At 33.7% G+C, this 15,153-nt stretch overlaps 2 protein-coding genes and 1 pseudogene across 4 annotated transcripts; 1 reads left to right on the forward strand and 2 right to left on the reverse strand.

The window, feature by feature from the left end:
• The first annotated feature begins 5,816 nt into the window (after positions 1–5,816).
• On the forward strand, positions 5,817–8,833 carry AT2G01680 (Ankyrin repeat family protein). Its single transcript, NM_126229.4, has 3 exons — positions 5,817–6,484; positions 6,622–7,031; positions 7,127–8,833. The coding sequence occupies exons 1-3, from the start codon at positions 6,163–6,165 to the stop codon at positions 7,991–7,993; spliced, it is 1,599 nt and encodes a 532-aa protein (NP_565274.1). The 5' UTR covers positions 5,817–6,162; the 3' UTR covers positions 7,994–8,833.
• Positions 8,259–13,371, reverse strand: AT2G01690 (ARM repeat superfamily protein). 2 transcript variants are annotated; one of them, NM_126230.3, is made up of 20 exons: positions 12,976–13,371; positions 12,763–12,876; positions 12,580–12,645; positions 12,304–12,393; positions 12,099–12,218; positions 11,987–12,015; positions 11,750–11,892; positions 11,558–11,652; positions 11,306–11,392; positions 11,081–11,188; positions 10,898–10,989; positions 10,730–10,811; positions 10,573–10,638; positions 10,332–10,447; positions 10,130–10,250; positions 9,791–9,952; positions 9,575–9,703; positions 9,427–9,495; positions 9,038–9,325; positions 8,259–8,874 (listed from the first exon to the last, which is right to left on the reverse strand). In NM_126230.3, exons 1-20 carry the CDS (start codon positions 13,063–13,065, stop codon positions 8,710–8,712), a joined length of 2,232 nt encoding a protein of 743 aa, NP_565275.1. In that variant the 5' UTR covers positions 13,066–13,371; the 3' UTR covers positions 8,259–8,709. The 2 variants fall into 2 exon arrangements, with proteins under 2 accessions (NP_565275.1, NP_973395.1); NM_201666.1 differs by having other exon boundaries at positions 8,268–8,874; positions 11,987–12,018.
• A 1,038-nt stretch (positions 13,372–14,409) lies between these two features.
• AT2G01700 lies at positions 14,410–14,724 on the reverse strand (annotated as a pseudogene; the record flags this gene model as incomplete). The annotated part of the gene is made up of 1 exon: positions 14,410–14,724.
• Between the last annotated feature and the right edge of the window lie 429 nt (positions 14,725–15,153).

Raw genomic sequence — 15,153 nt, forward strand, 5'->3', positions numbered from 1 at the left:
AAATGTGTCGATATGAATTGTTTTAATGGTTCAACCATCATAATTACATTTTAGCCACCGATTTAGAATCTTTCCTCTTTAGTCACCCAAAAAGGATTTTCTTTCATCACGACACATGAAACTTAACGCATAATAATGACCTATATTACGCATCATGGTTCTTCTGTGTTCTAATAATAACTAAAAATATATAATTCAAAATTGTCAAAGTTTCAATTAATCATATTCATTAAGCTTATTAATCGTCTATATAACAATTTTTAACGATATAATATTATATTGGTTTGCTATATATATAGATAAGTTTGAGGAATAATTTATTCTTTTTCACAATATCAGGCTAAATATAAGACAAACGACGCACATCAAATCATTAAATTATGTTACTACAAATGGCAAGTAGATTAGAAGAGCCCCACTTGGTGATGGATAACTAAAAGTGTAATACTATTCAAAACTTTATAGCTATGCGAAAATTCTAATATGCCAATCCAAAACACACGCCGAAATATTTTGTTACCGGTTAAATTGTGTGTCTACAAAATACGAAAAACATAATCAAATTCGAAGCTACTTCTCTGGATAAACTATGACAACCATAAATGGAATATAATTGGTCAGAGATAGAGATACCGCCGCACAATATGTTTCTCTCAGCCACAAAGACATTAAGACACTCGCTTACAAATTTACATGGACAGAAAATAGTCTTAATAATCATTAATCAATGATCATTTGATGTCTTTTTTTTATAAAGATTAATATCATTCTCATTTTTTGCTTGCCCTAATATATATGGATTCCATGCGACTTTATTACAAACACATTTGTTTGTTGGAATATTTAGCAAAATATAATTGAATTCTTATTTTTGGCTGAAATTATGGATATGAGAATAATTTCCTAAAAATTAGGAAATAGACACGACCACGAGGGTATCATGGGATTATAGATCGACAATATGGCATTATAATTAATTTATTTTTATTTTCGATTTAAAAAAAAACATATTTCTGAATAATCTAAGTTTTCGCACCGAACTTAAAGATGCAAGTTCAATTTGTTATGCAATAATTAACTAAACCACCATTTACCAATAGCAAAAACAGGCCAGCTCAAAAATAGCAAAAACAATTATGGTCCATGTTCAATTTTTTGAAATATAGATCCTAATTACAAATGTAAATAAGATTTTGACCTTTGTGTACACTAGTTTTTATGGTAATTTTATTTTTTCATATTTTTAGTATTTTTGTTGCTATTTCGTATCTTTAGTTCTTTTTTCGTTATAGTAATTTTTGATGCTATCTTATCATGTTGGAAAATTAACCCCATATGCATATATGTTTTATACTCCTCTTCTAAAAAGAAATTACTTATTTCTCTTCTGTTTTTTCCCACACTTTAATTAAAAACATCATTTTGTTTACATGCAACAATATAGCTAGAGATGTATATTTAAAAACCCAATTAAAAGTTTACATAGAAATTCATAAAATATCTAACCATATAAAGCAATAAAAACATTTGGAACATCGACGTATATGAAATAAGCATAATTGTTTTTTCCCTAATAAGTATACTTCATATAAATGTTCTTCCAAAATAATTTGGTGTAGTTGTTATGTAAAATATATATTTGGATTCGGCTTTGTTTATTATGACTTTATGAGTTTCTTTTATTCTTCTTCTAGAAATATTATTTGCAGTCTCTAGAAAACTAACGATTTATTAAAGAATTTTAATTTGCCGATTAAAGTTTTCTTCTAGAATTAACATTGAATTTTGGAATACTTTCTACGATTCCATGCATTTTAAATTAGAAAACCATAAGAATATCGAGAAGAAGGAAAACGACTTTCTAGAATTTGATTTGAATTTTAGTTGCTTCAAAAACATCGATTTTAATTCATTGTTGAGTAGTAGACTGAGAAGCTAAAATGTATGAAAATATAATATTTTACTCACAAAACCTAAACCTAACCCCTCTCCCTCTCACATACTATATTTATATTACGTACTATTATGAAAACGACGTTGAATCTTGAATGTAATGTCTATATATAAACAGTTAATATATAATTTAACGTGACATGAAAAAGCGTAGAAAATTGGTTACACGAGTTAAATATAACCATTTCTTTCGGTTGGTGGATCGAACTTTGCATCGACCTTTTACTGGATTTGTTTTCTTAACCACTACAAAGTTTATGCATCGATCGGCTGTAGATTTGTGACCTTAGTTTGAATTTCGGTTTAAAAAGTTAGTAGCTATATCAAAAATGTTAAACTAAAATATTGGTGAGATATTAATTATAGGACTAGAACCCACAGTCTATAAATTTAAGAGAAGAAAAAGAAAAAGAAAGAAGATGTCGGCATCAGAGGAAGACCGGAGCAAGTCGTGAGAGTTGAAATGGTCGGACACCACATGCTCTCTTTCCCTCTCTAATAATACATTATGCAAGTTATCAACTCTCTCTCTTTCTCTTTTTTTTTCATTTATCACTAATTGACAAATTATAATTGTTATAAAAATGCAATATAATTAATGGATTTCAAATATTATCTATTTTTTCTTCCGATATTTGATTAGAAAAATTACTTTTTAGTGTAATTTTAAGTTTTGGTGTTAAAAAAAACTATAATTTTAAGTATTATTTCAGAATATAATTTGATCTGAGATGGGGATAGTTATTGGGTAGGCGGATTTGCCCTACATATTGACAAATGCTAGGCACTTTTAATGGAGTTGTGGGGAATTTACTATGGTCTGCTGATTGTTTGGGAGAGAGGCTTAGGAAAGTGGATTTAGAGGTAGATTCAGAGTTGATAGTAGGATTTCTTCAGTCAGGGATAAGTGAGGCATATCCGATAGCTTTTGAGATATGTTTGTGTCATAGTTATTTTTCAAAGAATTGGTTAGTCCGAATTTCTCATGTGTATAGGGAGACTAATCGTCTAACAGACGAATTAGCAAACTATACGTTTTATTTGTAGTTAGGTTTTCATACATTTGATTTTTGCGCTGATGTAGTCCATTTGATTATGTTACAGGACGCAGTGGAAACAGACGTCGAGTTTGTTTATAAATTTTTTGTAATTTAATCTAATAAATGGTGAAAGGCAATTGTTTCCTCCACCCTACCAAAAATAAAGAATATTCCAAATGAAGTTCCATAATATTCTTCGGGGTGTAGAATAGAGGTGTTTTCTTACAATTTAGGACGTCTATACTAGTAGCTATGATTGAAACCAAGACAAATCCAACAATTGTGGTCCAAAACAATATTGTACATTGCTTAAGGAAAGCGTTGAAGATAATAAATCAGAATTAACCAAAAAGAAAGAAAAATAATAAATCATTGTTATGGTCGTCTTATGGATCCTAGTTATATACGAATTGAGTTTTCATTCATAGTTGAGAACGAATTCGTTTGCTCGCGTGTGAGTTTAGATCGTGGTTGTTTTTGTTTGATCGTCTACTAGTGTTAATTAAGATCATTATTTCTTAAACCCTTGAATGGTTCTTCTAAAACCTATGCAATGACCGTGAAAACGTTGATGATATTAGTTTTAACCAAAGAAATGTTATGCTAATAATGATATTGTGATGTTAAATTAATAAAGAAAAGGTTATGCTTAGCATGATCCCAAGCGATAATTCGTGTGTCCTATCATTAGGTTTGGAAAAACTCTACCAATCATAGACGATTAGACCAGTATAGTTGATTATAGTTTTCAGAATTCAGATTTCAGACCAAAGATAGAGTTGTGGACGTAGGTTTCTTGATTTTTGTTTTGTTTCTGTTTATGTTTTTTTGTCGTTATACATGGATAAAAAAAATTCCAACCAATCGTTACCTTGAGATGTGTAGTTGGACTTTTATTGCCTCATCAATACACTTATACAAAAGGTTCAATTTTCTGTCTAATTATGGACATGTTTATTTCAAATGTATGGTAATCTTCCAACACTTATAATACCATAATGAAAAATACTTCTGTTTATATATATATTGAACTGAGATTCAATTAGTGCCACCCATGTGACCTGATGGACTCTCCGTAGACAAATGTGGGGGCAATTTTGTTGGATCAACCAAACCCAACATTTATTTTATATCTGATTTGAAGATTACATTAGTAAATAAACAATGGTTAGAGTCAAGTTTATACAAATATATGGGACCCAACTAATAAGAAAAAAAAATTATTGACGTCAGATATATACTAATAAAGTATATAACAAAGGACCCTCAGTGCATGTAATTAATATATATTTTCCAATAAATATCAAACTATAGATTTTCTAATGTATTTAATGTTATTATTTCTAACTAGTAATTAATTGATAATTTGACAAATAAATTTTTGTTTCACATTATTCTTATATAAAACTGTAAATGATTTGTAGCAAAAATACAAAACTGTGTATATAATATACTTTATAAATAGTTTCTATGTATTGGATCCAAGTAGGATTTCGAAGACTTTGAAGGGCACATCTTTTTCAAAGTTTACTTATACATATTTAATGTAAGATAAAGTCATTGTTTATATGTTTTTTTCTAGAACACTTAAATTTCCACAATATGATAATTTAAATTAATTGAATTTTGTTTTACTTTGGTTGGTTTGTGGATAAAATCCAAATATTACAGTCACTATCTTTCGACGTGTCTCACTTGCAACCTAATCCTTTTCTGGAATGTAGCTTTTTTTTTGTTTGTCAATTTTATTTCTTTCTCTCTTAATCCATAAAAATTTTAGGCATTTTTGTATTACTGTCAAAGAACTGATTAGCTATGTCTTCTATATATCTAAAATAAACCATAAGAATCATAGTTCATACTCATTATGGTATTCTTAATTTTCTGAAACTATCGATAAAATGTTAAAACGTTATATACAAAAAAGGACTATCAACGTAGCAATAAAATGAATTTAGACTTATATGAAAGCTAATGGTGACGAAGAAGTTGACGGTGATGCCGGTCATTTGGGTCGGTGGTGGTTCCGTCACGGAGACTTTGACGGTGCATTATTGACGTCAACATGAAGTAGCTCTCACAAAACACAAAAAGGACCGTTTAGTTTGCTAGTTATTAAAAATATAATGGGCTTCAAGCCCATAATAACATGTCTTTTTACAAAACAGAAGCCACGTATTATATAAACCCATTTTTTAATATATAAATAATTGGGCTGTACTTGGGCTTGGACGGTTTCACTCTTTTATTTTTATTTTTTTAAAGTTTTTTCTATATTAGTAATGATATATTTACAGTGGAAGCCTTTTTGGCGGAAAGTTCTATTAATACTTATACACAAAGAAATTGAGGTTCAAGTCCCAAATACTGTGATTTATTAGCAGATAATGGAGATAAGTGTGCAAGAGATCTCGAACGATGTACAATTATAACTGTTTGCCAGGATTTGAAGATCTTTCAAGGTGTCCATCAAAAGCATGAAGACGGAGAAGAAAGTGTCGTCTTTCGTGGATCTAATAAAGATCGAAACAAATTACCCATAATAGAATCGGCTATATAACGGTTCTCATAAATCATAATTTGCAATAAATAATAAATCTAAAACGGTAAAAGAAAAATATATTTACATGAAAATAACATGTCATTTTAAATATTTCCAGAATTAAAATATAATTCCAACTGTCAACGGTCCATATACGTTATCTATAGACTATATAGTACATAAATTATTTTAAAAAGACAAATAATTTGTTTCGAGAAATAATGTTGCTGTCTCGTCAAAATTGGAAAAAAAATACATTTTAAAATACAGAGAAACGAATTATTGAGAGGAGAAATTTAGAGACCATTCAGGTTTTGATTGAAGAAAAAAAAGATTCCCATTTTATCATCTTTTTAGTTTTTAGTGTCAACTCTCCAACAAAAGCAAAAACCTTAAAGAATTTTGTTCTTTTTTTAAAGCAAAAGAACCAAACATGGTTTCACATGAATCCCAATTTCATTGCAAAGCATAACTAAAAATAAAGAAGAAGACTTTTTGGAGATCGAATCTGTTCATGTTGATGGGTTTTGGCTGAGCTTTCTAGAGATAGAGCTAGAGAGTACTGGGTCTGTGTAAAGTTGATAACTTTTTTTGGTTTAGAGAGAGAAAGGACAGAGCTTTACAGAGATGGAGATGAAGCAGATGAAGTTTCTTACTCACCAAGCTTTCTTTTCCTCTGTTCGATCAGGAGATCTTAGTCAACTTCAACAGTTAGTTGACAATTTAACCGGAGATGAGCTAATCGATGAGTCATCGCCGTGTTCTGCTGTGGCTGAGCTTATGTCTGTGCAAAACGACGCCGGAGAGACCGCCGTCTATATCTCCGCCGCAGAGAATCTTGAAGACATTTTTCGTTACTTGATTAGGTTTTCTAGTTTGGAAACAGTTAAGATCAGATCCAAATCCGACATGAACGCTTTTCATGTCGCTGCCAAGCGAGGTCACTTGGGTATGTCTCACTAATTCTGACTTCAAATCTTCAAACTTTGGCTCTCTGATTATGATTTTGAATCTGAAATTGCTGAAAATGGATTTGAATTTCGTAGTTTGAAGATATTTTGATGTGGCTCTGCTTATGATCTCCAGGAATTGTGAAGGAGTTACTGAGACTATGGCCAGAGCTTTGCAGAATCTGCGACGCTTCCAACACGAGTCCGCTTTACGCAGCTGCGGTTCAAGATCACTTAGAAATAGTAAATGCAATGCTTGATGTTGATCCTAGCTGTGCAATGATTGTGAGAAAGAACGGGAAAACATCTTTGCACACTGCGGGAAGGTACGGGCTTCTTCGGATAGTGAAAGCTCTCATAGAGAAAGACGCAGCGATTGTTGGTGTTAAAGATAAGAAAGGTCAGACTGCTCTTCACATGGCTGTTAAAGGACGAAGTTTGGAAGTAGTCGAAGAGATTTTGCAGGCTGATTACACAATATTGAATGAGAGAGATCGAAAAGGGAACACTGCTTTGCATATTGCTACTCGAAAGGCGCGGCCACAGGTATTACTCCACTCCTTTCTTAGCTTCTTGTATTGCTAGTTAGCTTTCAAGAACAGGGGTTGACACATAAATGCCTTTTGTGTTTTGTTTATTAGATAACGAGCTTATTGCTGACCTTTACGGCGATTGAAGTGAATGCGATTAACAACCAGAAAGAAACTGCTATGGATTTGGCGGATAAGCTGCAATATAGCGAATCTGCTTTGGAGATCAATGAGGCTTTGGTAGAAGCTGGGGCTAAGCATGGGAGGTTCATTGGTCGAGAAGATGAGGCGAGAGCATTGAAGCGAGCAGTGAGTGATATCAAACACGAGGTGCAATCGCAGCTTTTGCAGAATGAGAAAACCAACCGTCGTGTCTCTGGGATCGCGAAAGAGCTGAGGAAACTCCACAGAGAAGCGGTTCAGAACACGACTAACTCCATAACGGTAGTGGCGGTTCTGTTTGCTTCCATAGCGTTCTTGGCCATATTCAACTTGCCGGGTCAGTATTTCACGGAGGGGTCGCATGTGGGACAAGCCAATATTGCAGGGAGAACCGGATTCCGCGTGTTCTGTCTTTTAAACGCGACATCTCTGTTTATATCGTTAGCGGTTGTGGTAGTTCAAATAACTTTGGTGGCGTGGGACACACGGGCGCAGAAGAAAGTTGTGTCTGTAGTGAATAAGCTAATGTGGGCAGCTTGTGCTTGCACATTCGGAGCATTTTTGGCGATTGCATTTGCGGTTGTTGGAAAGGGGAACTCGTGGATGGCGATTACCATAACGTTGCTTGGAGCACCGATCTTGGTAGGGACATTGGCAAGTATGTGTTATTTCGTGTTTCGGCAGCGGTTTAGGAGCGGCAACGATTCACAGAGAAGGATTAGGAGAGGGAGTAGTAAGTCGTTTTCATGGTCTTACTCTCATCATGTATCCGATTTTGAAGATGAATCAGATTTCGAGAAGATTATTGCTCTTTGAATTAAGTTTCTTAAGCGTCTTTGTATAGATCGTCTCTTCTCTTTGCCTTTCTTCCAACGCAAGTCTGTGTTGTATTCTTAGAATAAATCTTGTTGGTACATATTAGTATCATATATAGCAATAAAGTCGCCACAGGCCATATCTGTATTGTTTCTTTTGTTCTACTACTGGAAGTGGTTAGTATATGTACAATTCATTCGAGTACTAGTGAAGTGTAATGTCTCTTATTAGCAAACATTGTATAAGATGTAAATCATTGTGAGATGAGGAAAATGTAAAAAGGAGCATCATTTGACATAAAATATCCAATAAGTGACCTCTACAAACTCATGTGGTTTTCCAGTTATAAAAAAACAACACAAAACCACATGATCACTTCTTTTTCTTACATCTCCACATAAGGTAAAAATATAAAAAGCTCCAAACAATGAAACAAATTCAAAGAAACGAGAAACCCCCAAAAAAACAATATAAAGGTAGACTGAGGGACTGAAGAAGAATCTCTCGTAAATAAAAAAAACCCGACAGAGAGAAAGAGATGATGGACACGACCGTAGCTTTTCCACAAGTTCCGTCGAAACTTGAAGAGTTACTAAAAAAGAGAGATATACAATTTTACAGGAGACAAAAGGGATCGGTGGTGTCCACACAAAGAAGATGAAGATGATGATTGTCGGGGATGGAATATTATTTATTATTTATGATTACCAGGTAGGTTAAAGCTGTAATTGACCAGGGCCTTTTCTTGAAGTTCTTGATGGAGGTCTATTGTTATCTGCAACTGATGATGATGTCGAAGAAGGTGGTGGTCGTTGTTGTTGTTGTTGTTGCTGTTGTTGTTGCTGCTGCTGCTGTTGTTGTTCTTCAGATCTCCTCACCTCCTAATACATCAAATTAAAGCACAATGAGACTATCCATATCTCTTAACACTCCAATTGCTAAGGGAAAAAACCGGTAAATCTTGCAAAAATGGCAATAATGTTACACCATCCTGTTATATTATACCGCAGGTTAACAGACAAAAATGTGTAGCGTTATGTGTACCTTTGATGTAGAAGAAGAGGAAGAGTGATATGAGTAGTTCACTCTAGTCCTTGCCTGGCCACGATGTAGATTCTGTACGTTTTCGAACTGTTGTAGCCGCACAGCAAAATTGATTCCTTGGTGAGAACTGTTGATGTTATCGTCTTCTAAGTCACCGTCCTCGTTTTGATGCTTATACTGAGAGAAAGGAACTCCTGAAGTTGCTCTGCCTATTTGGTTTCCAGTACTGAATGAGTACGTTGGCACAGTTTTGAGTCTTGTCCTAAGTATCTTGAACGCCGCACTTTGCTGCATATATTAAAAAACCAGGAACTATCAATTTTTCAAAAACAAAATAGTAATTATGTCATAAACCAAATATGTCTGATTCTTCTTTCTTTTCCTTTTACCTGAGGAAGTAACATAAGAAGACCATAAAGTGTTTTCAGCAACCATGTGTACCTTCCTGGTTCCAGAAGCTGCAGAAGAAAAGAAGGTTTTGGTGGAAACGAAAGAATCCGGAGAGGATACAGATTGTTTGAGATAATTCAAGCAAACCTGCAATCTAAGGTAAGTAAAGATTGGAGTTTCCAGAAGCCGGATCAATTTATCAAGCTGTACTAGAAATTTGACGTTAATGTCTTCTTCTACCAATGATTGAATCACGACACTCGCATGCTGGTAAGCCTATAAATAATCATTTCCTCGATATTCAATACAGATGGTCAACAAAATCATATTGTATCAAGTTTACATTTATTTTTGTTTATTTACCTGAGCTAATAAGCAGAGGCTTATAATTGCCATGGGTGAATGGCACCATGAAGTATACAAGGCAACGAAAAGTTCTTTCCCTTCGCGATTGACGAGTGAACCTTTTAATAGTTCTCTCAGTTTCGATAACTCCGGGGAAGTAAGCAAAATCAAATTCAATGCCTGAAACATTAGAAAAAGACATTCTATTGGTTAATACATCAAAGTGGGAAAACTATAATCGAAAAAGCCAGCCAACTCTCAAGGGGCCATATAAAACATGCAGAAAAAACCAATCAACCCACTGTAGTGACCTTAGAACATTCCTTAATTGAAGAAATGTAGGAAATGAGATAATACCTGAACCATGGTAGAAGCAAAGTCAAGATTATCTTCTCCCTCAAGAATTGTAGAGAGCTCTCGGTAGACTCTTTCGGCATCCAAAAGTACACACATTCTTCGGACAATAAGGGCACCGCGCCTATAACGAGATATGTTTTGACCAACTAAATAATATGTTCTTTCCAGATACCTAAAAGGCGGATTATTAGATGCAACTAACCTTTCCAAAAGAGAATTATCAGCTCGGAAATTGTGGACAAGAAATACGATGAGCTGGCGAAAGTGTTGTGGATCTTTTGCTACACCAGCATGAACCTCCAGAACCAAGAGCACCACCTAAAGTATATTTCCAAGTCCAGATAGTTCAAATATCAAATAAGTTTATTACTAGACAAAACCAAACCTTTATATTATAAAGTTCACCAACCAATCAAACGAACAGTCAGGGAGATAGAACTTACGTCATCAGAAGAATCAGATAGTGCTTTTAGAAGGGTGTCAAATATGTCATTCAGGAAGCACAAGACCTGTTGCAGCATTACCAATTTAGCTATAACGCGATAAACAAAAAGGCTAACTAGAAAAGAATGATGCCCAAGCAAAAACCAGTTTCTTCACCTCAGTACGATGCTTGTTTAAAAGTGTTGATATCCAATTCAATGCTTCAATCCGAGTAGCCTCAAACTCACTTGATAGCTGCCTGCTCAATGCAAAAACTCACAAATAAACAGGCGCGATTTAATAATATTCAAACGGATATAAAAACAACAATAGAGAAAAACTAACCTCCTTGCAACAGAGAGAATTGCGCCAACATCAAAACCATCTGAGGGTTCAACATGGATTGAACGAAGTTCTTCATTGGTTTCACGAGCAACCTTATGCAAATAAAAATCAAAAAACAAAGAAAGTAAAAAGATGCATACAAAACCTACAGTTTCCATCACTGAGGAGGAGAAGCAAACTTACCACCCTGATTTTCTCTTCTTTGTCAGATATGCAAGGCAAGATAGCCCCAAGAATGTCAGCATAATAACGCACGAGCTGGTCTCCCCCAAGTTTTACGAACTCGTTTATCTACAACATTTAATAAAAAGCAGATATTCTTAGTATATGAATCTCCCGAGAAGTCAAAATAGTACCAATCTATATAACTGGAAGACGCCAAGCAGAAGCATGGTTTATTCTGCTTACCCACGTGATGGCTGTTAATCGAGTGAATTCATCAGGAGAAGCAGCCCTCTGCACCAGTATTTCAGCCATGCGACCATAATCTACAGACTTCAACAATATTACTGCCCCAGTCAGTAATATACCATTGAAACATAAAAACAGTCTTTAAAAACAAACATGAACTAACAATATAAGATAGATCCACAGAAAATGGGATTTTTATAGCAGCATTTTTATCTTAGTCCCAAACTAAGGACGAAACAGAAGTCTTACTGGTGAATTTTTTATCTCTTGAAGAAACTCTGAAAGAGCTGAATCAGCTTGCTGTCGTATTTCATGACTAGAGTCGCTCAACATATTGAATAACCCTGGAAATTTATTACAAGTTGAGTCAGCTGAGTACACAAATAACTATACTTGAATACGGTCATATACATCTAGCTAAAGTTATCAAATTGCAATTACCATCGAGAAAGTCTGGCAGAAACCCAAGCATGTCAATGTCTGGAACACTATCAAGAACAGTGATCCATCCAACCAGAAATTGCCGGACGTAAGGGTTGAGAACGTTCATTCGCTCTTTTAAAAGAGGTATGAATTCCTCAATACTGCAAACCAAATCCCAAAAAATCGAGAGTCGAGTAAAGCTAATACTAACAGATTTATTTTCATAAACAGACAAAAAAAGCCAACTGAACACACCTGAACTGATCACTTTCCGTCACAATATCCTGCTTTACAAGGTATTAAATCTATTCAGCATATGTTTTAAATTAAAATACCACTCAAGTTTAAGAAACAAAAATGTCCACACCTTAACAAGGCGATCCAAAAGATGAGCAGCACTTTGGACATTGGCATCAGAATCTGCTGAGAGTTTGCATAAGGCATCAAATATCTTATTGAAGAAAATAATGAAATCGCCTCGCACAACCTGTAGCAAACCAGAAAAGAAGGCGTGGCGCATCAATACCTGTATAATACTACAAGTATACAGGTATAATACTACAAGTCTTTACCTTTGCAATGTTATAGAGAGCTTCACATGCATAGTACCGAACTCGGCTATCTTGATCAGAAAAGGAATTAATCACAGGTGGCACTATTTGCTTCACATGTCATAGATCAAAAAGAAAAATTAGAAAACATCCTATAACCCAAGAACGAAACTACACTAATACAACAGATGGATTTATACATAGAAAAGATTACACTAAACATAACTTTTAAAATCTTAATATGAGCAGATTAACTATGGGTTATAGTGCAAACGTTTGAATAATTTACAGTTATACCTCAAGATATTGAGCAGCTTCTGTAGACAAACCAACAGTTACAGCAGCTAAGCCAATTAGACCACCCTATACAACAACAAAGCAGCCGGAAAATGGTTCAATGATCAAAATCCTATTCTCAAAATCCTGGGATCTAAGTTAACCAAATGCAAATGCAAAGCAATAATCTCAAAATTTGGAGACCTTCCGATGATTAGCTTGAGGAGATTTGGCAAATTCCTTAATCAACATCTCAATGACTTTCGAGATCTTGTCATGATCACCCGAAGAAGTTAGATTCTTCACAATATTCTCAAGCTACAACAAAAGGCATAAAAAAAACACTATAATCTCAGATACTAGAAAAACCCTAAGAGGCAAAAGAAAGAAAGAGAGAGGAGATGAGAAAATTGAAACCTCAAGCGCAGCATTTTTGCGCTTCTCATAGAGTTTATCGGAGAGATTGCGATGAACTGCGGCCGGAATCGCAGAAAGAGCGTCTGACATGTCTGTCAGATGAAATCCACCGAAAATCAAACCTTCTCTCGGAGTCAAAATCCACAGCGAGAGAGGAGAGCGAGAAACCAAAATCGCGATCGGAGAAATCGATGAGAAGAAGGAGCGGAGGATTATTTCAACGGCAAAGACGAAAACAATCAGATCTGGTCAAAAACGATGAACTCATCTGTGGCTACCATAGTTACTCGGTTTCTCCAATTCGATTTCTGCACAAACTAATTTCTGATCTTTTTTTTTTATTAATTTGTTTTTCTTTCTTAGTGGATTTGTTTTTTGGTCACAAGTGATGTCTTTAAAAAACAAGGAAAAAAAACTAATAAAGAAGACAAGTGAAAAGTGCGTGATCACTGTATCAAATGACAACTTCACCCTTAATGTTAGTAGCAGCTAACCGGGGTAATATTGGTATTTACTAGAGTGGTATTTTTTACAATTTTAGGTTACAGTATTTGGTTATATTAATTTTTCTATTTTGAAACATTAGCTAAAACATGATTATTCTTTATTTATTCACATCACATTGAAAAGTAAATAAATTGTAGTTGGAAATAATATCATTTCTTCATATCAATATGAATATTATTATCAATATTGATAATTATATTTTTATTTTTAACATTTTTATAACATCTTCAAACACATACATTATTTCAAATACCATTAGATATTATATTATTATTTTAAACATTTATTATTATTTCATATCATGCTTTTTTATAGGTGACTTAAATATGGACTTTGTTTCCAATAATATAGTTATATCAAATTTTATTTTTTAAACATTTAATATCATTTCTTATCATGCTTTCATTGCTTTTGTTTATAGTTTGAATGAACGAAAAGAAAAAACGATAATCATGTTTTATTTGTAAAGTTTGTTGTGAGTAGTATTGCAAATAAATTTAATATTTTATTCGGCCGGCAAACGTTACAAATAAAAAATAATTATTATTTCCATTTTATTTGTACTATGTACAACAAATAAATAAATTATGGTAAGAGATAATATTAAATGTTTTTATAATTTTCATGTTTTATTTGTATTATTTTGTGAGTGAATCAAAGATGAACTTTTGTTTTGGTAGGTAGTCATAGATGAACTTTATTTCTGATTTTTTTTTTTTTTTTGTCAACAGATTTTATTTAGAGCTCAAAAGAGCCAATTGTGAGGAAAATTATTTATAAAAGTGACATGAAGCGGTTCAATATGAATTTTTCGTGCCAATTTGTCCGCCTTTACATTTGCAGTTCGAGAAATTAAAGATAAAGAAAACTTTGTGAATTCCTCCTTATATCGGTCTTTAGTTCCTCCAAATAAGTTGAAAACGCTGGTCATTCGGTTGGAGAAGACACCATCTTCACCAAGTCTGAATAGTCTGTAAAAAATGCTACTTCTTGGTTGTCGGCACCAATCATACACTTCATCGACCAAAGTAGTGCTTCGACTTCTGTATGGAGTGGATAAAGACTTCTACGAAGATTAGCAGCTCCCATGGTTGGCGAGTCTCCATTTGATGATCTGCAAAACCACCCTAATCCAGAAAACTTATCGCTTCCTTTCCAAGATCCGTCCACAAAACAACGCAAACCAGAATAAATATTATCGTGTGATATATTCTGAACCCGAATTTGTTTTTTCGATCCCATGGAACCGTTATTTTTGGTATTGAGCTCAAATTGAGCTAACTGCCATAATTCTGCCTCTTTTTCTGTTAAACATAATACGTCTAACTTTATTTCCGATATTCTTAGCTCTAGAAAATTTTCATTCTTAAAACATTTAATATTATCTTGACCATATATTTTTTAGTTATGTTGTCTGAATAAGATGAATAAACAATAATTATGTCTCATTTATAAATTATAACTCTCTAGTGAGTCAAATACCGACTTTATTTCCAATATACTATAGTAATTTTTCCTTTTATTTACCTTTTTAATGTAGTGTTAATAAAACCAATAAAGTATATAATCATATTATTTTTGTAACTGGTGACACAAAGCTGGATTTTATTTGCAATATTATAAATATGGCGAAATAGGAAACGAATTGTAAGTAGGTAACATTATAAAAGG

This window comes from Arabidopsis thaliana, chromosome 2 (genome assembly GCF_000001735.4).
Source record: "Arabidopsis thaliana chromosome 2, partial sequence".
Taxonomy (NCBI): Eukaryota; Viridiplantae; Streptophyta; class Magnoliopsida; order Brassicales; family Brassicaceae; genus Arabidopsis; species Arabidopsis thaliana.